General features: G+C 41.9%; 1 protein-coding gene across 4 annotated transcripts in view; it reads right to left on the bottom strand.

The window, feature by feature from the left end:
• Window positions 1-25,700, bottom strand: part of PDS5B (PDS5 cohesin associated factor B) — a 136,864-nt gene that overhangs the window by 105,587 nt on the left and 5,577 nt on the right. For all 4 annotated transcript variants that reach the window (XM_056561895.1, XM_056561894.1, XM_056561893.1 and 1 more), the window contains exon 2: window positions 1,179-1,308. In XM_056561895.1, coding sequence (XP_056417870.1) covers window positions 1,179-1,286 — 108 coding nt within the window. In that variant the 5' untranslated portion in view covers window positions 1,287-1,308. The remainder of the gene's footprint in view (window positions 1-1,178; window positions 1,309-25,700) is intronic.

The raw sequence follows: 25,700 nt of genomic DNA, 5'->3' as shown, positions 1-25,700 counted from the left end.
CGCCAGAGAAAATCCACAGTTCACAACATGCAATATGGAAAGGACAAAAGACCTTTCTAAAGATAAAAAAAAAAAGTATTAAATAGTTCCTTGTCTTGCAAAAGCAAGAGAGATCATCGAACTGTGAAAATATATGTTAGGGATTCAGAACACAGGCAATACACAGTACGACCTGAAAAATGCTTAGAAAGAAAAAAATATATATTAACAGGGCAGTTGTAAAAATTCCACTGTTGAGCAGCAAACAGGTACAGCTTCTGGTGTTTCAATTGTCAAAAAAACCTCGATACAGGATCCTCCACAGCTTTACAGTTGTTAGTAAACCTGTTGTTCAGCCACCCCTAAACAAAGCTTTGCAGTGTTTGCAGTGCTGTGTTGCACTGGATGGTCTTGATGGAGTTCTGCATTTCTAGTGAATGGCTAACTAGTTCCAAAAGGACTGACGTCAGCAAGGAGGTGAAGTGATGAATTGGGCCACAAAAATGGGACATGATGGTCCCTTCAGGGTGTCAAATGACTTCCCAAGGATTGCAGAGTTTCTAACTTAGAATTTTTTGCTATGATATAAAAGAATCATGCCGTCTGAAATAAAATCATTTTAATGCAAGACAATGCACAATGCCATGATGCAAAAAAAAACACTATTGAGTACTTTGTTGCCATGTGCAAAAACAGAGAAATAAAATGATGGTTTGGGCACCATCATCCCCTGATCTCAATCCTATTGAGAACATGTGGAAGATCTGAGAGTGAAAGTCAGGATACCTCAAAACAGCATGCGTTCCATGCTGTGGTTCTCCCGCAATCTTCTGCCGTATCTTCTGTTGCTGTACAGACTTGAAGCATTGGCGGAGCTTATTGACATCTCTGCTGTTTGCTAGCAACGGGACCCACGGCATGGAAGAATGGAAGACACGGCGGAAGATTGTGCGAGAACCAAAGCACAAGTAGCAATGTCATCAGTGTCACCTGCACTACCTGTCTGTACCACCAGGTTAGTGCAGGTGATGCTGATGACAGATTCCCATTAAGGAAAAATAAAAATGCCATGTGCATAATAACTTAAAACATAGTAAACATAGACAATTCTTTCCAACATCATTATAATAATGTATATTTAGAATACAATAAAAAAACACAAAAACCCAGATCTCCCAGGTAGCAACCCGGACCCCTACCTTAAGTCGTCTAACCATTTCCTCTTTTGAAATTTTGTCTGAGATCTCTTTGACTCCCGGTGGATATGTGATCTTCCCATCATTGCCCTTCGTTTTCGAATGAGCCATGGTGGCACAAAGAGTTGCTTTCCTATGAAGAAATCCATTAAACCTTTAGTAAAAAGACAGCATATATGTGATCTCATAATTCAAATCTTTAGATTTGTATTCGTCAGAAATGAATGGGCTTACACAAGACTAATTTGACTGTTCTCCCAGTTTTAAAAAGACTCAACAATAGATGCCTATTCTATGGCAATGGAGGAATTTAACCCATAGATAAAAGAATCAAATCCCTGCTGGTAAAAAAAAAAAAAAATTAAATTGTATACATATTCTTATTTTTAACCGATATTTGACTTGAAGTCTTTAGGCATTCCCTCAGCTATAGAAACAAAATCAGATGGTGGCAAGCCAAAGCTGTAGGCAAGACTCTTAAAAATTTCCCTTTCTCAACTTTCCAGGGGATTCTCAGTCACAAGCAGTGTATGACCAGGCATTGACATGCTAAAGAAGCACGCTCTTGGGCAGTAAACCTGGCCTTCTATGAACAAGGGATCTGGATGGCAGCCATAGCACTGAATTAGTTTTTCTGTCTGAAGTGAAATAGAATATTCAAGTTCATGGTCATTTTTTATTCTTATCCAACAAAAGGCTTTTTGTTTTTTTATTTATATTTTAATTAGGAATCTATGACTAATATATTCCAGAGTCAAAATAGACAGTCAACTGAGCAATTTTTAGTGGAGATTTAAAAATAAATAAAAAACATTTATAAATCTATATCTGCAGGCGATGTTTTATGTTTTTAATCGCTTAAATCCAACAAGTTTCATTGACTCAAATCAAAGTCAATGAAACCTGTTTGGATTCATGGTCAACATTGTCTGAAACATAGCTTCACAATGCTGATATGAACATAGCCTTAGGGGACAAAAGTTCTAAGTCACTTATAATTGCACTTGCTGAGTTCTATATAGAAGAGCAAGTGATTTATGAGACTCTACCCAGTTTCTGCAAAGTCAGAGGTATTATGGGAAGTATAGGCAGCATTAAGAAACCATACTAGTGGGGCATAGAAATGAAGATGGCAGACAACTCTTTCATACCACATTTCCTTGCAACTGTGCATAATGAAACAAAATTCTCCATCATCAGTGGATGGGCAGGGGCAGCAGCATCTAATGATTAGTGGGGACTTCTGCAGCGCTAGACTGTCCCACATGTCAGTCTTCTGCAGGTTTATTGATGTTCCCGGCAGAAGTATACGATGATATTGGTCAGAGTGCAGACGCACACTCACTCACAGCCATCAAACAGTCTGCAGAAGCAATGCAGGACCAGGTTTTAAGTCCCAAACCAATGAAAATACACAATATATTTGTTATCCCGACTATTATATCAACTAAACACATTTATAGCATCATTTGTAATGATCTATGCACGCATATATTCAATGGTCACTCATTTTAAAGGGGTATTCCAGGAAAAAACTTTTTTAGATTTATCAACTGGCTTCAGAAAGTTAAACAGATTTGTAAATTACTTCTATTAAAAAAATCTTAATCCTTTTAGTACTTATGAGCCTCTGAAGTTAAGGTTGTTCTTTTCTGTCTAAGTGCTCTCTGATGACACGTGTCTCGGGAAACGCACAATTTAGAAAAGGTTTGCTATGGGGATTTGCTTCTAAAATGGGCGTTTCCCCGAGACAGGTGTCAGAGAGCACTTAGACAGAAAAGAACAACCTTAACTTCAGAAGCTCATAAGTACTGAAAGGAATAAGATTTTTTAATAGAAGTAATTTACAAATCTGTTTAACTTTCTGGAGCCAGTTGATATATATTAAAAAGTTTTTGCCTGGAATACCCCTTTAAACTTTCTTCCATGTGATTTCAAACATTTTTGTAAATTCCGCTTATTTTCCAGAAATTACACCTTATCCCAGAAAATCAGCTCTAAAGTCGGTAGTTCTATTACTAGAGACAGATTTCCCCTAACATTCAAAGAGACCCAGGACAGAAACATGGGAGCAGGGCTTAACCATGTGCTCTCTGCTGGAGAGAAAGGATGTATCTTCATCTGTGAGTGTGAAGAGGAGCTGCACTGTCCATGCAAGGTAAATCAAGGCTTCCCTTATCTCAGCAGTAAAGCTTATTTTCCTTTTGCTTATCCAGTAAATCCAGTCCATCAGTAACCCCTTCTCCCCCTAAATGCCATCTATAGTAGTGTACTGAACAAAGCGTCCGACAGTTTCATTGTCTCATGTCTGCTCACATTGCACCCTGCAAACACCCAGTGCATCAGTAAACCCTTCTCCCTCCACATGCCATCTAAAAGTAGTGTACTGTGTAAATCAAGTTTTTCAATATAGGAACAAAAAATAAAAAATAAAAATAAAATAAATTTATAAAAAAAAACACAGCTTTTTCTGCCAAAATAAAAATGAATCTTGCACTGCACTATTTTTAAAGGAAACCACAACGCAGATATGATTACAGCCAAATAAGTTGTCTCCTCTGTACCAGCAATATAACCAGACTAACTGGGGTGAATTTTAGATACATGATTACATGCAGCTCCTATGCTTTTTAATGGCTGTGAATGTAACAATAGTACTAGAGCAAAGGGCTTCTCCAGGATAGGGGATAAATGTCTGATCAGTCCCGGTTGAGCTGCAGTGTGTGACGATCAGCTGGTACATACACACCGCTCTATTCATCTCCATGGAAGAGGCGGAGAAACAGGAACGCTGTCTCCGCCTCCCATAGAGATGAATGGAGGGGCGTGCCTGTTCCAGCTGGCCTGCTGGGAACGAAACGTGTTCTAGCAGCGTTAAGCCGGGGCCGAGCCAGGACCCCGTACAGAACAAAAATTTGTTACCACTGAATGAAAGATGCCAGAGAATTGTATAGCAGTGACCATCATCATTATACAGGTGTTAGCACCCCTGAAATTTTTCAAGAAAATGAAGTATTTCTCACAGAAAAGGATTGCAGTGACATGTTTTGTTATACACATGTTATGCCCTTTGTGTGTATTGCAACTAAATCAAAAAAGGGAGGAAAAATAAGCTAATTGGACATGTCGTCACACCAAATTCCAAAAATGGGCAGGACAAAAATTTATAATTGGTTGCATACCCTTTGGAAAAAATAACTGAAATCAGTGGCTTCCTATAACCATCAATAAACTTCTTACACCTCTCAGCCGAAATGTTGGACCACTCTTCCTTTGCAAACTGCTTCAGGTCTCTCTTATTGGAAGGGCCCCTTTTCCCCCCAACAGCAATTTTAAGATCTCTCCACAGGTGTTCAATAAGATTTAGATCTGGACTCATTGCTGGACAATTCAGAACTCTCCAGCGCTATGTTGCCATCCACTTCTGGGGGCTTTTTGACGTATGTTTGGGGTCATTGTCCTGCTGGAAGACCCAAGATCTTGGACGCAAACCCAGCTTTCTGACACTGGGCTGTACAGTGCAACCCAAAATCCGTTAGTAATCCTCAGATTTCATGATGCCTTGCACACATTTAAACTCCTTAACGACAAAGGACGTATATTTACATCCTCTGCAGGCTAACCGCGATATTCTGCCGGCCCCACGGCTAATACAGGACATCACCAATCGCAGTGATGCCCTCTATTAACCCTCTATTAACCTGCCTCCTCGGTGATCGATCGGCGAATGACTGCTCCGTGCCCGAGATCCAGGCAGGAGCAGTCAAGCGCCGATAACACTGATCACAGGCGTGTTAATACATGCCAGTGATCTGTGTAAAAGATCAGTGTATGTAATGTTAGAGGCCCCTATGGGGGCTATAACATTGCAAAAAAATAAATAAAGTTTAAAAAAAAAAGTGTTAATAAAAGTTTGAATCACACACTTTTCCCATTAAAAAAATTTAAAAAAAACAGTGTGAATAAAAATAAACATATGTGGTTTTGCCGCGCATGTAAATGTCCGAACTATAAAAATATTTTGTTAATTAAACCGCACGATCAATGCCGTACACGTAAAAAAAAAAAATCCAAAGTGTAAAAAAAAGCATATTTTTGGTCACTTTATACCTTTAAAAAAATGAATAAAAAGTGATCAAAGCAAAACAAAAATGATACAGATAAACTTCAGGTCACGGCGCAAAAAATGAGCCCTCATACCGCCCTGTACGTGGAAAAATAAAGTTATAGGGGTCAGAAAAGGACATTTTTAAACGTATACATTTTCCTGCATGTAGTTATGATTTTTTACAGAAGTACGACAATATCAAACCTATATAAGTAGGGTATCATTTTAATCATATGGATCTACAGAATAAAGATAAGGTATCATTTTTTACCGAAATATGCACTGCGTAGAAACGGAAGCCCCCAAAAGTTACAAAATGGCGTCTTCTTCGATTTTGTCGCAAAATGATTTTTTTTTTCTGTTTCGCTGTGGATTTTTGGGTAAAATGACTGATGTCACTGCAAAGTAGAATTGGTGAAACAAAAAATAAGCCATAATATGGATTTTTAGGTGCAAAATTGAAAGGGTTATGATTTTTTTAAAAGGTAAGGAAGAAAAAAAAATGCAAGAACTGAAAAACCCTGCATCCTTAAGGGGTTAAAGGGGTACTCACATGGAAATTTTTATTATTTTTTTTTTATCAACTGATGCTGGAAAGTTAAACAGATTTGTAAATTACTTCTATTAAAAAATCTTAATCTTTCCAGTACTTTTTAGAGTCTGTATACTACAGAGGAAATTCTTTTCGGAACACCGAGCTCTCTGCTGACATTAATACAGTGCTCTCTGCTGACATTTTAGGAACTGTCAGGAGCAGCATATGTTTGCTATGGAGATTTTCTCCTACTCTGGACAGTTCCTAAAATGGACAAAGATGTCAGCAGAGAGCTCTGTGTTCCAAAAAGAAAACCATTTCCTCTGCAGTATTCAGCAGCTAATGAGTACTGGCAGGATTAAGATTTTTTAATAGAAGTAATTTACAAATCTGTTTAACTTTCTGGCACCAGTTGATATAAAAAAAAAAATAAATAAAAGTTTTCCATGGGAGTACCTGTCTCTAGTCCGCTCCCATTCTATAATGCGGGGACACGCTAGCAAGGTCAGACCCTGCCTATAACAACGTGTGGGACCAGTGGCTAATAGCGCACGGCTATTAACTCTTTAGACACAGCTAGTTGAACACCGCGTCTAAAAGTGAAGGTAAAACATTGCTGTTAGCTCAGGGGGCTCTTCGGGATCGCCGCAGCAAAATCACGGCATTCCAAACAGCTCTAGGACAGCAGGAGGGCCCCTTACCTTGCCTCCTGTTGACCGATCGCCGAATGACTGCTCAGTGCCTAAGATCCAGGCATGATTAGTGAAGCGGCAGAATCATTGATCAATGGTTTCCTATGAGAAACCATTCATCAATGTAAAAGATCAGTGTGTGCAGTGTTATAGCCCCCTGTGGGGGGTGAAGATCATTTAATAAAAGTTTGAATCACCCCCCTTTTCCCATTTAAAGAACGAAAAAAATAAATAAACAAACAAGTAAATAAAAACACTTGCATTATCGCCGCGTGCTGAAATGTCCGAATTATAAAAATATATCATTAATTAAACCGCACGGTCAATGGCGTATGCGCAAAAAAATTCCAAATTTCAAAATAGCATATTTTTGGTCACTTTTTATATCATATAAAAAATAAAAGCAATCAATACAAAATGTTACTGCTAAAAACTTCAGATCATGGCGCAAAAAATGAGCCCTCATACCGCCCCATACGCGAAAAAAAGAAAAGTTATAGGGGTCAGAAGATGACAATTTTAAACGTACAAATTTTCCTGCATGTAGTTATGATTCAGAAGTACGACAAAATCAAATTTTAATCGTATGGACCTACAGAATAAAGAGAAGGTGTCATTTTTAACAAAACAATGTAGAAACTGAAGCCCCCAAAAAATTAAAAACGGCCTTTTCTTCAATTTTGTTGCACGATTATTTTTTTCCGTTTTGCAGTAGATTTTTGGGTAAAATGACTGATGTCATTACAATGTAGAATTGGTGGCACAAAAAATAAGCCATCATATGGATTTTTAGATGCAAAATTGAAAGAGTTATGATTATTTAAAGGTAAGAAGGAAAAAACGAAAGTGCAAAAATGGAAAAATTCGGAGTCCTTAAAGGGGTACTCCGGCGCTAAGACATCTTATCCCCTATCCAAAGGATAGAGGATGCCTGACCGCGGGGGTCCCGCCGCTGGGGACCCCCATGATCTTGCACGCAGTACCACGTTAGAATCAGTCCTCGGAGCGTGTTCGCTCCGGGTCTGATTACTAGCGATCACAGGCACGGAGCGTTGTGACGTCATGGCTCCGCCCCGTGTGAAGTCATGCTTCGCCCCCTCAATGTAAGCCTATGGGAGGGGGTGTGACAGCTGTCACCTTATCAGGCATAGGGGATAAGATGTCTTAGCGCCGGAGTACCCCTTTACCACCCAGTACCACCCAGTGCCAGCAAAACAACCCCAAAACATAATTTGACCTCCACCATATTTCCCTGCAGGTACTGTGTTCTTTTCTTTATAGGCCTCATTCAGTCTTCAGTAAACAGTAGAATGATGTGCTTTACCAAAAAGCTCTATCTTAGTCTCATTTGGCCACAAGACGTTTTCCAGAAGAATATTGGCTTACTCAAGTTAATTTTGGCAAAATGTAGTCTTGCTTTTTTATGTCTCTGTCAGCAGAGGGGTCCTCCTGGGTCTCTGCCATAGCATTTCAATTCATTTAAATGTCGACAGTTTGCGCTGACACTGATGCTCCCTGAGCCTGCAGGACAGCTTAAATATCTTTGGAACTTGTTTGGGGCTGCTTATCCACCATCTGGATTATCCTGCGTTGACACCTTTCATCAATTTTTCTCTCCTTCTTAAACGCCCAGGGAGATTAGTTATAGTGCCATGGATTGCAAACTTCTTGACAATGTTGCACACTGTGGACAAATGCAAATCTAGATCTCTGGAAATGGACTTGTAACCTTGAGATTGTTGATATTTTTCCACAATTTTGGTTCTCATGTCCGCAGACCGTTCTCTTCTCCTCTTTCTGTTGTCCATGCTTACTGTGGCACACACAGACACACAATGCAAAGACTAAGTGAACTTCTCTCCTTTTTATCTGCTCTCAGTTGTGATTTTTATATTGTCCACACCTGTTACTTGCCCCAGGTGGGTTTAAAGTTGCATCACATGCTTGAAAATCTTATTTTTCCACAATTTTGAAAGGGTGCCAATAATTTTGTCCAGCCCATTTTTGGAGTTTAGTGTGACATTATGTCCAATTAGCTTTTTTTCCTCCCTTTTTTGGTTTAGTTACAATACACAAAGAGAACATGTGTATAGCAAAACATGTGTTACTTAATCTTTAAAAATTTCGGGGGTGCCAACATTTACGGCCATGACTGTATTCAGGACCAATAAACTAAAAAGCAATGACAGCAGTGTATATACTTTTATAGTGTATTTTTTTTTTTTTTTTAAGTGATCCATATACTTGCAATGATTCTGCAGACATTCCTTACCACCGTGCAAGTCTTAAAACCCAAGATAGTTATAGAGCACCAGTGCTGCTGATATCTTCAAATCATACACATTCACAATCAGCCAGGGTTAAAGGGGTTTCCTATCCCAAGTTACCGGCAGGGATGTGGAAATCCTATCGCCTGACGCCCGGGACAAGTAGTTTTGGGCGCCGGGCAGGTGAATTGTTCATAGATTTAGCCCTGTATCGGGCTAGCAGGGACAGACCGACTTCCCCCTTATTTTTCTTTAGTGCAGTCTGTCCTCCTTCACACAGAAATACTCCCCAGCCCCGTGCAGTGCGTCCTCTCCCCCTGCTCTGTTTTCCCCGTGCAAACTTGCAGCCTCTCCGTGGTAGATTAGGACCTGTGGAGACAGAGCAGGGGGATGGGGATGGAGCTGTGTGTGGGGCAGGGGAGGAGCTGTGTACCGAGTTGTGTTCGTCCTCGCTCTCGCCTGCTTCTTTGCTTCTTGTGTAGTGTAGAGCGGGGGGGGGGTGAAGCTCAGGTAAGGAGGCCGAGCATGCAGGCGGCGGGAAGGGTGGTTGTATATGTATGTAATGTAGTATTAGGGGGGTGTATCAGCGGCGGGTGTATGTATGATGTGTGCATATGTATGGTTTGAGTGTATGTGTGATGTGTGTATGATGTCTGTCTGTATGTAATGTATGATGGGGCAGTGGCGGGTGTATGTATGTATGTATGTATGTATGATGTGTATGTATGGAATGTATAATATAGGGGGCAGTGGCCGGTGTATGATATGTCTGTATGTATGATATGTGTATGCATGTATGTTTTGTACAGGGGCGGACTGACAAGTGCTGCTGCCAGTTGTGCTAATTTTTTTTATTTATATTTAGTGTCTTCTGGCCACTCGCACTAAATTGCACCCCCAGAATCCCACCCCCTTCATACTCACCTGACGACCAAGAGCCCCACAGACGCACGAAAACACACCCGAACCAAAACTACAACTCCCAGCATGTTGCACCATAACCTAAACTGTAGAACTATAAAGTGCAACATGCTGGGAGTTGTGGTTTTGGTTCGGGTCAGCTGCAGAGCCATAGGCTGCATCAGGGCATGCTGGGTGTTGTAGTTACTAACTGCAATTCCCAGTATTCCTTGACACAGCCTATGGCTCTACAGCTGACACGAACCAAAACCACAACTCCCAGCATGTTACACAATAACCTTAACTATACAGTGCAACATGCTGCAACACCCACACAACCATAGGCATGCTGAGTGTTGTAGTTATCTAGTAACTAAATGCAACTTCCAGCATTTTCTGACACATAGAGTAAATAAAATGCACCACATAAACTGGAGAAGCAGTAACAGCGGCGTTCAGTTGTTTCCAATCAAAAGACTCCATATACAAGTCCCTATGAAGACTGAAAAATAGAGATTAAAATATTTTAAAAAGTACATATATATGTGAATAAGCCCCTTTCCTAATAAAAGTTCTGATAATAAATGGTTCCGATAAAAACTACAGATCACGGCACATAAGATTGCCCTCATACATCCCTGTATATGGAGAAATTGGAGTTATAGGGGTCAGATGGGGGGGGGGGGCTTGCCTCGGTGTAAAAGGAGATAGCGAGACAGCTCTCCCACCGCTAATAGCCTGGCATGTTGCGATCGCTGTGGCCGCTATTAAACCATTAGATCACCGCTGTCTAAGTTGACAGCAGTGTCTAAAGGGATCTTATATCCATCCCTGGTGGTCTAGTGGGGGGGGGGGGGATCAGACTATTTTGGTGGAAATTATTTCATCTACCAGGACAAGTGGATTTTCTTAAGGGACAAGTAGATTGTGTTCCGCTTTAGTCCCTTGGACAAGTAGTGTTTTTTTTTTCTTTTTATTTCCACACCCCTGTACCCCCTAACCATAGGATAGAAAATAAACTGATCAGTAGTGGTCTGACCACTGGGACCTCCACCAATCCTGAAAACAGTGTCAACATTGTCATCGTAACGAATAGTGATCAGAAGCCCAGTACTTACTTCATTCTCTATAGGCCCCCCAAAAATGTCCAAGTTTACTTAGCATATAATAGCATATAAGAGGAGCTGCGCTCATCCAGATGACCAATCTATACTGCCATGGCAAGGAGATCTAACAGCAAAGAGTGGTGCTCTGCATAGAAGTCATGACTCATTACAGACTAGAGCACCACCCTCGTTAAATCTCCTGACTCCTTCCCATGCCAGTGCAGACTCACAGTTTCTTAGTATTTGAACATCTTAAAGGGGTACTCCGGCCCTGAAACATCTTATCCCCTATCCAAAGGATAGGGGATAAGAGGTCTCCCCGAGGGGGTGCCGCCGCTGGGGACCCCCGCAATCTTGTGTTCGCCACCCACCTGTTTGAGCTGCACACCACGGTGCCAGCTCACAAACAGCCGGGTGGCGACCACGGGGAAGGAGTATGGTGACGTCACGACTCCGCCCCCACTATGCAAGTCTATGGGAGGGGTCATGACGTCACCATACTCCGTCCCTGTGGTCGCCAATCGGATGTTTGTGCGACAAAACTGAAAAAACACCATTTTGTAACTTTTAGGGGCTTCCGTTTCTACACAGTGCATTTTTCGGTGCATTTACACTGTCCATGGGGACAGTTGGATGTCATGCGACATAACTGCTCTGTACACATGCATTCCGCATGATAAAGCTATATTAGCTATTTCATACCATCTAAAGAAATACAGCACATATAGTATAGTATTGCAGCAATATATGTTCGATGTCCTACAGTTCTAATTACATCACAATTTTTTCTGTTTTGATTCTACATTTTATCTACAGGTAACTGGTTGCCCTATGGGCTCGAAATTTCCCCCCTCCAATTTGTATATGGCATATTGGGAGGAGGTCGTCCTGCTCTCCCCTATCAACCCATTTTTCCATCTTGTGGGTTGGTATGGGAGATACATTGACGACCTCCTCCTGATTTGGAGGGGTACACAGTCACAAGGAGTTGAGTTTTCTAATTTTCTTAATAACAATGATTTATCTCATCTTTATCTGCAACATTTCATTTGACCAGATAGATTTTTTGGACATGACTCTAATAGGAGATCATGAATCTCAGAGTATATTTACTAAGATGTTCCGTAAATCTTGTGCTGGCAATAGTCTTCTTCACTCATCTAGCTGCCATCCAGAGCACCTCACTCGTAATTTGCCCATAGGAGAATTTGTTAGGGCCAGACGTGCCTCGTCAGATCATCACACATATACTCATACCTGTCTTGACATTAAAAAACGTCTACGAGCCAGAGGTTACAGACCACAAGTTATAAATAGGGCTGAGAACATAGTAAATTCTAAACCTACTGGCTACTATTTACAGGACAAACAGAATTTCACATCCAATACACAGGTTTTACCCACATTTACCACACCATTTTCCGAACAATTCCATGAAATCAAGAAAATAATTTACAAACATTTACCAGTTCTTCACTATGACAAAACTATGTCCAACATTATTGAGGACGGCATTCGAGTAATACCCCGCAGGGCACGATCACTCCATAACATATTGTCCCCCAGTGATTTTAGCGCCTCACCCAAACAGGATACATGGCTAACATGTAAAGGGAGTTATAAATGCAGTCATTCTAGATGTTCTATATGCCAGTATATGACCAATCAAACTACATTTCATTCATGTACTACTGGACAGATACACAATATAAAAAGTTTTATTAAATGTCAGACGCATCATGTAGTTTATAGCATTACCTGCCTACGGTGCAATCTACAATATGTGGGCTGCACTAGCAGGAAACTTGAGGTCAGAATTCAAGAACATCTCTACATACCTGACAGTAACAAGATCACAAATAGATCCATGTCAGGCTTTACGAAACACATAATTGAAAAACACGCAGGTACTATTCCCCAAATTACTGTGACTGGCTTAGAGAGGGTACGCCCACCATTACGAGGTGGTGACTGGAGTAGGGCCGTGTTCAGACGGGAAGCGTATTGGATTTTGGGGCTAGATACTCGCTTTCCGTATGGACTTAATTTCAGACACGACCTGAGTTATATCTATTAGAAGTTTCTATGTATATCTTATTTTCTTTTGTATAATGACTTTCCAGTATATACCATCTGTCATGTATTATCCATGTCTTATTTTACCTCTTGCCACGTGTTCACCTGATCTCAGAGGGTGACGTCACTAGATGTAATAGTATATAAGGTATATCTGTTGTCTTAAGCATTGACCATGATTAAGACTTGTTAACAAGTCGAAACGCGTTGGTGCGTTTCGTTTGTGCTTTTAGCCTATTCTTTTTTCTACGTTGGATTTTAATATGATTCATTAAAGCTACTAATTTTATCCAGTCTTGGGAGCCGGATTTTCTTTTTTTTTGTTTCATCTGATGTACCTGGGAACACGGCCCTTGCTCATTCCGTGGCTTCCGCTGGAGGGTGTGCCGAGTTCACTGTGATCTGGGTCTGCATGCTGCTAATGGTGAGCTGAACCTTTACCTACTTTTCTGGACAGAGTCTGGAGACGCAGTGGAGAACGTTCTGCTGTCTGCAACATCCTCCAGCATGACTTGTTTGGCGGTGGGTCAGTAATGGTGTGGGGTGGCATTTCTTTGGGGGGCCACACAGCCCTCCATGTGCTTGCCAGAGGTAGCCTGACTGCCATTAGGTACCGAGATGAGATCCTCAGACCCCTTGAGAGACCATATGCTGGTGCAGTTGGCCCTGGGTTCCTCCTAATGCAAGACAATGCTAGACCTCATGTGGCTGGAGTGTCAGTAGTTCCTGCAAGAGGAAGGCATTGATGCTATGGACTGGCCTGCCCGCTCCCCAGACCTGAATCTGATTGAGCACATCTGGCATATCATGTTTCTCTCCATCCACCAATGCCACGTTGCACCAGACTGTCCAGGGGTTGGTGGTTGCTGTAGTCCAGCCACCTCATCAGGAGCATGCCCAGGCATTGTAGGGAGGTCATACGAGCACGTGGAGGCCACACACACTACGGAGCCTCATTTTGACTTGTTTTAAGGACATTTCATCAAAGTTGGATCAGCCTGTAGTGTGGTTTTCCACTTTGATTTTGAGTGTGACTCCATGTCCAGACCTCCATGGTTTGATAAATTTGATTTCCATAGATAATTTTGGTGCGATTTTATTATCAGCACATTCAACTATGTAAAGACGAAAGTATTTCATACGATTGCTTCATTCATTCAGATCTATGAAGTGTCTTAGTGTTCCATTATAATTATTTTTTTATTTTTTTTTTGAGCAGTGTACTTTTTGTTTGGTCAAGTAGTTGCACGTAACTTCACCACCCTTGACCTCAATGCAAATGATGTCGCTCTAACCTGCTTGCGACCAGAAACCTTGTGCTGAACCCTTCCTGCCAGGTGTCATGAGTTCAGGCTAGATGAAGTAATCTGATACCTGGACATTTGGACATAAGTGTTGATCAAGTTTATCAAATTATTGTAGCCAATTCCCATATGACCCAAGGACAAGTACAACAAAGAAGAATAGGCTTCATAAATTCCTTATGGGGTATGCTCATAAAAGGCAAAAACACTCGGGTAAAAAAAAAAAACTAAATTCACTGGGAAACTCCTTTTGTCCAGGCCAAGTGCTCTGAAGCTCACACTGAAATCCAAGATGATAGAGCATAAGAAGTCTAATCGTGGGGGTCCCACCGCTGGGGATCCCTGCAGCACCACCCCACCATCAGCCAGCAAACTGTCTGTGTGAGGACAGGGCAACGCAGGGGACAGAGCATCGTGACGTCACGTCCCGCCCACTCAATACAAGTCTTTGGGAGGGGACGTGTTGATAGTCATGCCCCCTCCCATAGACTTGTATTAAGGGGGCAGGGCGTGATGTCACAATGCTCCGTCCTCTGCATCGCCCCGTCATCACGCACAGAGCCAGTTTGCTCTATAGTGATAACGGTGGGGTGGCGCTGCAGAGATCCCGGGGGTCTTCAGCGGCAGGACCCCCGCGATTAGACATCTTATTCCCTATCCTTTGGATAGGGGATAAGATGTCTGGGGCGGAGTACCCCTTTAAGCTAAATCACGATTTTAGGCAGAAGTGCAAGTACATTTTTAGTCCCACCCAATGAGGAGGGGGAAATATCAAGGCCAAAGGGAGAATGCAGTAAGACAGGCTGTAAGGTATGAGGCAGGCCAGTGAATGGTTAAGATCCATTCTCTCAAAGTCAATGATCAGTCAAGTCAGTGATAAGCTCCAGCAGTTAATGCCATACTGCTCCCCAATCAAGGCAAAACCTGCACCCACTGGGAGTCATGGGTGCTACTTTTCTTTGTCTGGTTAGAGCTTGTGTCAGCTGCAGCCAGTCATGTGCGCTCTTACTTACAGCTGTGTAACTGTGAAAATGCAAGATATGTCTAAGGGCTCGTTCACACTGCTGCTGCACTCCAGTGATTGGAGCTCCATCAGACAGTCTGTCGGAAAGAGGGAAGTTGAGCGAAAAATAAATAAATAGTGCATGTTCTAATATACCAGAGCCCGGACAGAACCTATTCAAGTCTGTTTACAAAACAGGCACTATTTTACTTTAAAAAATGCAGCAAAAAGCATGCTTTTCTAGGGCTTTATTCAAAAGACCCCTGTTCTGGTGATCAGTGGGGGTTACAGTGGTTGGACCCCCAACAAATTGGCAGTAATTACTGCTACGTGACATGTAAGGCTGATGGGGGGGAAAAAAATCTGATTCAAGAAATAAAATGGCTGTCCTCCCACTATCAGACTGATCAGTGTTATAATAAAAAGACAGTTCTCATTTACTGAAACGCGGCTGCTCCTCAATAACCTGCACCACCCCTATTATTGGGTCACAAGCTCAAACCTTGCAGCATTGTACCATGTTAGCGTACAGTAATCTGCACTGGGTTACTTTCCCTGTGGATTTTATGTGAATTCAGTCTAAATAAGAGATTATCATGTCTGTAAATGCCATATAACTGCTGATTTATGTTCCACACCAACCATTAGAAAGATAAGCACACGTAAAATCACTGACCGCTACAAGAAAGCGATCACTGCTAGATGCTGGCAGTAATGGCTTACAATAGTCCACTCTGTAAAACATCTTCACAATATGAGGTAAAACAATAACAGGTTCTCCATAGCAACCAGGATAGATCCAAGACTATTAACTGAGGGGTTATGTCATGAATCATTTCCATACCAAGTCCAGAAATGCGGCAAAAAGAGAGGTTCTAAGACAATCTGCAGTGTATTCAACACAAAAAATAAAACCATTTTTTTGCTTCCAAGTGTCCCTCTTGGTGCTTCTAGGGGTTAAGCTCTAGGAAGAATTGGTAAAATGTATTTCTAATGGCTACACTTATGCAGAGGGTCACTATACGGAGACCAGGCTGTATACAAAGTGAGTGAGCATGTGTGTCCTGCAGCATGTGGGGACATGCACACCGGTATATACTTTGATCATCAGGTGGAACCAACTTTGTAAGTAAATGCCATAATTCTTCACGGTTGTTTAACAGCAAATATTGCTCATTTTGTAAATGGGCAAAATCAATGTTAAAGAGTCATGTCAAAAGTTGATAGTCAGCGGTGTAGGGATCGACCGATTATCGGTTTGGCCAATATCGGCAGATATTCATGATTTTGGACATTATCGGTATCTGCAAAAAAATAAAATCGATATCGGTCGATCCCTAGTGCTAAGCAAGACAAACTGCGTAGATCTCAGGGCTGGGGAGTCGGTAGATAAATGTTCCAACTCCGACTCCTCTGTATTAATATGTGAATGCATATTATACATTCCTTGAAGGAAAGAAAGGTAACATACATGTCATTACCACAGGACTATTGGCTGGGAAGCCAACAGTCTACTGTATTGAACAGTTTGTGTGCTGATCTGCTGCTGAAGATAGGGCAGTGGGAGGATCCAGGAAGGGGCATTTATTATAAAACAACATTTCCCTAGTAGAATCCCATAGTCATGTTTAAAGTTTAAAGGGGTACTCCGCCCCTAGACATCTTATCCCCTATCCAAAGGATAGGGGATAAGATGTCAGATCGCCGGGGTCCCGCTGCTGGGGACCCCCGTGATTGCAGAGTTCGCTCTGTGCGTAATGATGGGCGATACAGGGGATGGAGCAGTGTGACGTCATGGCTTTTTCGGACTTACCAATACTTACTGGCATCTGGATTTTATAACTTTCAGTTTTGGTTACCATGTAAAGATATAGAGGTCCCTCAACAATATAAAATTTGTTCCAGGACAACAATGTTGAAACCATTGTATGTTAAAGGGGTACTATGGTGGAAAACTTTTTTTTTTTCTTTTTTTTTTTATACCAACTGGTGCCAGAAAGTTGAACAGATTTGAAAATGACTTCTATTTAAAAATCTTAATCCTTCCAGTACTTAGCTGCTGAGAGGAAGTTCTTTTCTTTTTGAATTTCTTTTCTGTCTGCCCACAGTGCTCTCTGCACACACCTCTGTCCATGTCAGGAACTGACAGTTCCTGACATGGAACAAGGAGTCAGCAGAGAGCACTGTCAGAAAATAACTTCCTCTGTATTATAAAGCAGCAGATAAGTACTGGAAGGTTTTTCTGTTTAACTTTCTGGCACCAGGTGATTTAAATAATAATAATAATTCCAATAATAATAATAATTCCGAGGATGATGGATGGGAGGATGATGGATGGGAGGATGTATTATTATTATTATTATTATTATTATTATTATTATTATTAATAAATAATAATGTTTTCCACCAGACTATCCCTTTAAGTCCATAAATATGGAAAATTGGTAATTGGTTCCGAAGCCCCCAAAATCTCAACCCAAAAATGTGCAATTTTGTCTTTTGAATTTAATTGTATTTATTATTTTGTATAGTTGGAGGTACATTTATTTTTATTAAATTTTTTTTTTTGAGTTCTCCGACAGCCACTGTACCTGCTAAGGCCCAAGAAGATGGCTGCCTTAATGGAACATCCCCAGCAACACAGAGTGGGGACTCAGCTTCAGACATGCATGAATATACCCTCCTGTTCCCGAGCAGAACGTTGGCTGAAGAGACACAGCACCATCGCTCTAGCGGCAGGAGATAAAGAGATTTTATGAAAACAACTGATAACTAGGTAATAAAGTGCTAGGATTAGTGTCATCTTAGAGAGGGCGGCATAAACCTTAAGACAGAATATGACTATGAATGTATGGCAAGATTTACACATACTAGAATAGGCACTAGGAGCAATGAAAAATGTATGCTGATTGCAGAGGAATAGCAATAATAACTTTCACACACACAAGGCAAACAAGCAAAAATAACGCAGATTTAAGGCTGCAGAGGCAAATTTCTAGCTGCATTAGCATTGGGCATTCTGAGACTTGATGGATCCAGGTATCCCTGGTTGGCTGTATAGGGAAGGAGAAAAAAGATCACCTTTTTATCACACACTGCAGTCTGTATAAATGTGACATGTCCACCGTGCAATTCTCCATGCACTTTCCAACGATGATGGTCAATATGGGTCGGATTGGCCGCCTTCAGCAACATAACAAAAGGAGGGATCAAGTGAGCAAAAACACTGACCCCACTATATAGGGCTGGGCGGTATACCGGTTCATACCAAATACCGAAATGTTTGGGCTGCACGATATTAATTTTTCCCATACCGCAATACCGGTTGGGCCCCTCACCCGTGGGAATGAATTATCAGCCCAGCGCAGCGCTGTCCACACATTGGGGAACTAATCATATGTGACCCGCCATCGCTGTTCTGTTCCCCCCCACCAAATAATGTTACCCACCAGCGCTGTTCTGTTCCCCCCCACCAAATAATGTTACCCACCAGCGCTGTTCTGCTCTCCCCAATTATCAGCCCAGCAGGGTACTACTCACATGTCACCCGTAAGCACTGCCCTCCTCCTCTTTGTTGAGGGCCGCCAGCGCTGGAACTCACTGTACACCAGTGGTCTCCAACCTGCGGACCTCCAGCCAACGGCTGTCCGGGCATACTGGGAGTTGTAGTTTTGCAACAGCTGGAGGGCCACAGGTTGGAGACCACTGCTGTAAGCTGTATCCCTATGCCTAGGCTGCAAAAGATAAAGAAAATAAAACTTTAACTTACCTACGTCGGCATTACACTGAGGACTGGAACGTCTGAGAGCCTTCAGCCTATCACCGGCCGCAGCGATGTCCCGCCCCGGCCAGTGATTGGCTGAGCCCACTGTCATGTAAGAAGCTCTGGCCGGCTCCTTACATGAAAGTGCGCTCAGCCAATCACTGGCTGGGGCGGGACATCGCTCCGGTCGATGATAGGCTGAAGGCTCTCAGACGTTCCCATCCCCAGCGTGAGGCCGACGTAAGTTTATTTTTAGAGATGAGCGAATTTACAGTAAACTCGATTCGTCATGAACTTCTCGGCTCGGAAGTTGATGACTTATCCTTCATAAATTAGTTCAGCTTTCAGGTGCTCCGGTGGGCTGGAAAAGGTGGATACAGTCCTAAGAAAGTCTCCTAGGACTGTATCCACCTTTTCCAGCCCACCGGAGCACCTGAAAGCTGAACTAATTTATGCAGGATAAGACATCAACTGCCGAGCCGAGAAGTTCGTGACTAATCGAATTTACTGTAAATTCGCTCATCTCTATTTATTTTCTTTATCTTTTGCAGCCTGGGCATAGGGATACAGCATACAGCAGTGGTCTCTAACCTGCGGACCTCCAGCTGTTGCTAAACTACAACTCCCAGCATGCCCGGACAGCTGTTGGCTGTCCGGGCATGCTGGGAGTTGTAGTTTTGCAACATCTGGAGGTCCGCAGGTTGGAGACCACTGGCGTACAGTATAGAGTTCCAGTGCAGGCGGCCGCAACTAAGAGGAAGAGGGCAGTGCTTGCGGGTGACATGTGAGTAGTACCCCGCTGGGCTATTAATTTGGGGGGGGGGGGAGCAGAACAGCGCTGGCGGGTCACATGATTTGAGGGGGGTAAAAGAAATACCGTTATATACCGTGGAACCGGCATAAGTTACAAAAATACCGTGATTCACATATTTGGTCATACCGCCCAGCTCTACCACTATACCAAGGGAATGTTGTCATAAATGACTTATCAGCCACAGATTAGAGGTCAATAGTGGCAGGAATATATGAACTCCAATGAGCCATTCACAAATGTGTTACATTCCCATACACAAGCAGTCAGTGACCTACCGTGGGATTAGACGTTGCCAATGAAAGGACCCCCACAGCTCATAGCCACATACACAACCGCATGACATCCCCTTATCAAATACAAGGCTGTAGAAAACTGGCGTGAAAAAAAAGTGGTCACAATTTTTGGCACAAACTTTAATTACGGAACATTTTCCAAGTTTTCTAGTGTTTTGCACCAAAATAGCACTGTCCCCCCAAAAATTTGATTTTATTTGCTCTGTTTTCTGGTGTCAAGCATCGATAATTGCCCTAGGAGTATACATACAACCCCGAAATGGTACTAGTAGGATTGTGTTATTTATCAGATAGTGGGGGATGGGAGATCGCACTCATCCTAAAGAATGTGACAGCACTCTGCATGCTAGTCAGAGCTATAAGTGACTGCACAGCTGTCCAAACACTTGATAAATGCCAATACTGATCATCTTATGTACAGGGACAGAGTGAGGGTATTCATACATAGACCATAGGCCGTTGGTAGGCTGGACATGCTGGGAGTTGTAGTTTGTAACAGTTGGTAGTTCACAGTTTAGGGGACATAAGTAAAGGTCAGGATAGATTTTAACATGCCTTATACCCATTTACTCTTCCTATGGCATTAAAGGGATACACCACCGGCCAGCATTCAGAACTTTTAGTTCCGAATGATGTGTGCGTGCTGCGGGGCACACAGCGTTCAGAACTACATGTTCCGAACTCTGGCCGGTGGTGTATCCCTATAAGCTTACGTGTGTGTAATATATATATATATATATATATATATATATATATATATATATATATATATATATATATATTATAAACACATAAGCTTAAAGGGATACAATGTTAACATGCATGGGGAAAAAAAATGTAAAAAAAAATGTAAACAATAAAAACTTTTTATAAATATATATATATATATATATATATATTTTTTTTTTTTTGTTTTGTTATTATTATTATTATTTATTTTTTTTTCCCCATGCATGTTAACATTGAACAATGAACAATGTTATTTGTATAGAGGGGGAGGCAAGCAACACCATCAAGTCAGGGAAACAGTGCTGGCAGATAAAACTGAAGATGCTTATTTACTACAACATTAACAGGACCACACGCCAGGTCTAGAGACATTAGGTTATCAGGGGATCCTGCCAGTATAGTGGCATCTGCTGCATAGTATCTTCCATTAATGGCCGGTCACACCAGGTAATTGATGATCAGCTCCATTCATCTGCAGGGTGATATTTCTGCAGCCTGTACTAGGATTTCTCCAAGCACCATTCAGCTGAATCAGTCAAAGAAAATTGTCTATCAAATCAGCTTTTTATTTCCCCCCCAAAAAATAAAAATGCACATCTATGTTTTATCTTCTGGGAGCACTTAGGATGTGTTCTCACATTGTAACTGAATCATATTTTATGATGTTTGATAGTTAAACTAAAATCAGGCCGAAACACTGAATACATTATTAGAATAAAAAAAAATAATAATAATAATAATAACCTACTTAATAGGAGCGCTCTCACACACAGCGCCATTATAGTGATTCTAATAATGGACCTGGAGTTGCCGCATCAAACAATGGTAACTCCAGGTGCAGTCGGCAATTAACTGGTGAACTGCAAGCGCTAGTCGTGGCCGGTACCATGGCGTGCAAGAACACCAAAAGGGTATCACATAGCTTTTGCCATGAAAATCACACCAATTTCTGCACTCAGCAGCTAATAAATGTTAAAAGGAACTTGTTATCAACATCATGCTACCCGAACCATAGGCAGGCTCCCAGGATATGCTCTGGTATTACAATGGTGTAAGATTCCCGCTGAGCCACTGCAAAAGAGAACCGGCCTAAAATGGGGCTTTGAGTCAACGGGGCAGAACCTGCAGCTTCTCCTGTCTTCCAGCCTTGATTGATGGTTCTTCCCTGTACGCAAACAAGGAGACATCAATTAACCCCTTAACGACGCAGGACGTAAATGTACGTCCTGGTGACGTGGTACTTAACGCACCAGGACGTACATTTACTTCCTGAGCATAACCGCGGGCATCGGAGCGATGCCGGCATCATGCGCGGCAGGTCCCGGCTGTGGATCGCAGCCAGGCCGGTAATGGCGGACACCCGCGATCCCGCAGATGTCCACCATTAACCCCTCAGATGCCGTGATCAATACCGATCACGGCATCTGCAGCATCGCGGTCACTTAACAGGATGATCGGATCGCCCACAGCACTGCCGCGGTGATCCGATCATCTTGCACGGCAGACGGAGGTCCCCTCACCTGCCTCCGCTGTCTTCCGCTCAGATCTGCCTTCTCGCATACCAGAGCAGAAGATGACCGATAGCACTGAACAGGATTAGCAATCAAGTGATTGCTTTACATAGTCCCCTATGGGGACTATTAAAGTGTAAAATTAAAAGTAAAAAAAAATAATAATAATAATTGTGAAAAAAACCCTCCCCCAATAAAAACGTAAATTGTCCCATTTTCCCTATTTTACCCCCAAAAAGTGTAAAAAAATTATTTTATATACATATTTGGTATCGCCGCGTGCGTAAATATCCAAACTATTAAAATAAAGTGTAAATTATCCCGTACGATGAACGGCGTGAATGTAAAAAAAAAAAAACAAAATTTTATTCCAAAACAAATTATAAAAAATGTAATAAAAGTTTTGTATATGCAAATATGGTATTAATAAAAAAGTAAAGATCACGGCGCAAAAAATGAGCCCTCCTACCGCCGCTTATACGGAAAAATGAAAAAGTTATAGGTCTTCAAAATAGGGGGATTTTAAACGTACTAATTTGGTTAAAAAGCGATTTTTTTTTTTTTTTTTTAAGCGCTACAGTAATAGAAAAGTGTATAATCATGGGTATCATTTTAATCGTATTGACCCAGAGAATAAAGAACACATGTCATTTTTACCATAAATTGTACGGCGTGAAAACAAAACCTTCCAAAATTGCTGTTTTCTTTTTAATTTCCCCACACAAATAGTATTTTTTGGGTTGCGCCATACATTTTATGATAAAGTGAGTGATGGCGTTACAATGGACAACTGGTCGCGCAAAAAACAAGCCCTCATACTAATCTGTGGATGAAAATATAAAAGTTATGATTTTTTGAAGGGGAGGAGGAAAAAACGAAAACGTTAAAATTAAATTGTCTGAGTCCTTAAGGTCCAAATGGGCTGAGTCCTTAAGGGGTTAAAGGGGTATTCCAGGAAAAAAAAATTTCATATATCAACTGGCTCCAGAAAGTTAAACAGATGTAAATTACTTCTACTAAAAAAATCTTAATCCTTTCAGTACTTACGAGCTTCTGAAGTTAAGGTTGTTCTTTTCTGTCTTAGTGCTCTCTGGTGACACGTGTCTCGGGAAATGCCCAATTTAGAAGAGGTTTGCTATGGGGATTTGCTTCTAAACTGGGCGTTTCCCGAGACATGTGTCACCAGAGAGCAATTAGACAGAAAATAACAACCTTAACTTCAGAAGCTCATAAGTACTGAAAGGATTAAGATTTTTTAATAAAAGTAATTTACAAATCTGTTTAACTTTCTGGAGCCAGTTGATATCTAGCTATATCTAAAAAAGTTTTTTCATGGATAACCCCTTTAAGGCCGCTAGGGACCGCTTCGATGACTTGGACCCCCATTCTTAACAAGAGATGATGAGGCCTGAAGGGAGAAAAAAAAAATTTGGGGGATATTTTTCTCTCTTCATCAATTTCCAAAGCCTTTTTTACCGGAAAAATTTAAGAAAACAAAAACAAAACCCAAATAGGCATCATTGCTACAGGACAATTATTGAGCCCTGTAGATTCCCGTGGATCCAGTCACTATCATCATGCCGGGATCTCAAATGGTCAGAACTACAGTAAACAGCACCTCACATCTTAGCTTCCTGGACCTCCTTATGATAAGGGGGATCCAAGTGTCCATCTTTGGGGGCTACACCCTGACTACAGCTATGCATTCACAATGATAATGATATGTGGCTCCTGGCAGAGATGGAGAGAACGCTCACTGGACACATTCTGCATGTGCGAAGGACCATGCTAGTCTGGAGCAATAGCTCTCACCTCATTGTAAGCATGTAACCCTTTCCTGCCTGAGGCCGTCTCACGTGGACCCCCCGGGGGCTGGTTAGACAGGTTTGACATTTCCAACTGTTACCTTGTCCTCCCACAATTCCCCGCATGGACGGCCTAAGACTCTGCAGCAGACCCAAAACTACAACTTCCAGCATGTTCCACTATAACTTACAGCGCAGCATGCTAGGGGTTGTAATGTTTGTTTTTGGTTTACAGCCAAGTACATGCTAAATTTTTGGTTTCAGTCCAAAATTTTTATTTTGGTGCTCCACTAATCATTGAATGAAAGGAACCTGCCACGGTTTCATTCTGTTCATTGTTTAGGCAGCATGAAATTGATGACAGGTTACTTTTAATGGGATAGTCCCCTCTAAAGAAGTTATACTATATCCACAGGATAAGGGATAACAAGATGATTGGTGGGGGGCTGATCACCAGGATCCCCAATGATCATGGGAAAGGAGCTAAAATGTCCACCAGATGATTGCACCATGAGTGCCAGCCTATTCATATGGGGCATATGAACACTGCCCAGTGCGGAGCTCCACAGTAAATATATGATTCATTTCAGCGGGCAGCGGCGGTCTCTGGCCAGAGGATAGGCAGGGGAGGGCAGCGGCAGTGGTTAGACCCCAGGACAGGCAGGGGGAGAGAACAGGGTGGCAGCGGCGATCTCTGCCCAGCAAAAGCCAATGCAGTTCATTGATTTAAAGTGCTCGCTTTAAATCATTGATCTGCAGCGGGGCTGGGGGGTTCAGGGGTGCTGAAATAGCCGATTACTTACACCTTACTTACATCAAAAAATTTATATCAGTCGATCCCTACCCCCTGCACCAACAGGGGCATATGTGTATGAATACTGGAAAGTGTAAAAACTGAAGGAAGTGGAGGAGATGCCTTTAGTAACCAGATTCCAGCTCTTATTTTCTAAAAGCCGCATACATAGATTGCTATAGGCAGGTTCCTCTACTTCCCCCTGGCACTAGTAAATAAGTGCCCCTGTCTCCTGATGGAGAATTCCTTCAAGCTGTATATAGGCAATTAGAACCCTTGCGTGATGTGGAAATAATTTTTAGCTTAACTATCAGATCACGGACAAGCAAAGTCAGGCTCCATAGTCATGCTGGGTCCACACTAACAGAACACGGACACATTTTTTGCATCTGTAATGCCTTGATTTCTGGCCATGGGTTGCGATGACCCATTTGGATGATACACTGCTCAAAAAAATAAAGGGAACACAAACAACACAATATAACTCCAAGTCAATCACTAGAGATGAGCAGACTTCCAGTAAATTTGATTCGTCACGAACTTCTCAGCTCGGCGGTTGCTGACTTTTCCTGCGTAAATTAGTTCAGCCTTCAGGTGCTCCGGTGGGCTGGAAAAGGTGGATACAGTCCTAGGAAAGAGTCTCCTAGGACTGTATCCACCTTTTCCAGCCCATCGGAGCACCTGAAAGCTGAACTAATTTATGCAGGATAAGTTATCAACTGCCGAGCCGAGAAGTTCGTGACGAATCGAATTTACTGTAAGTTCGCTCTTCTCTAATATCAACGTTGGATCAGCCTGTAGTGTGGTTTTCAACTTTGAAATTTTC

This window comes from Hyla sarda, chromosome 2, assembly GCF_029499605.1.
Source record: "Hyla sarda isolate aHylSar1 chromosome 2, aHylSar1.hap1, whole genome shotgun sequence".
Classification (NCBI taxonomy): Eukaryota; Metazoa; Chordata; class Amphibia; order Anura; family Hylidae; genus Hyla; species Hyla sarda.
The sequence above is the reverse complement of the archived record's forward strand: the minus strand, read 5'-3'. Positions and strand labels throughout refer to the sequence as shown.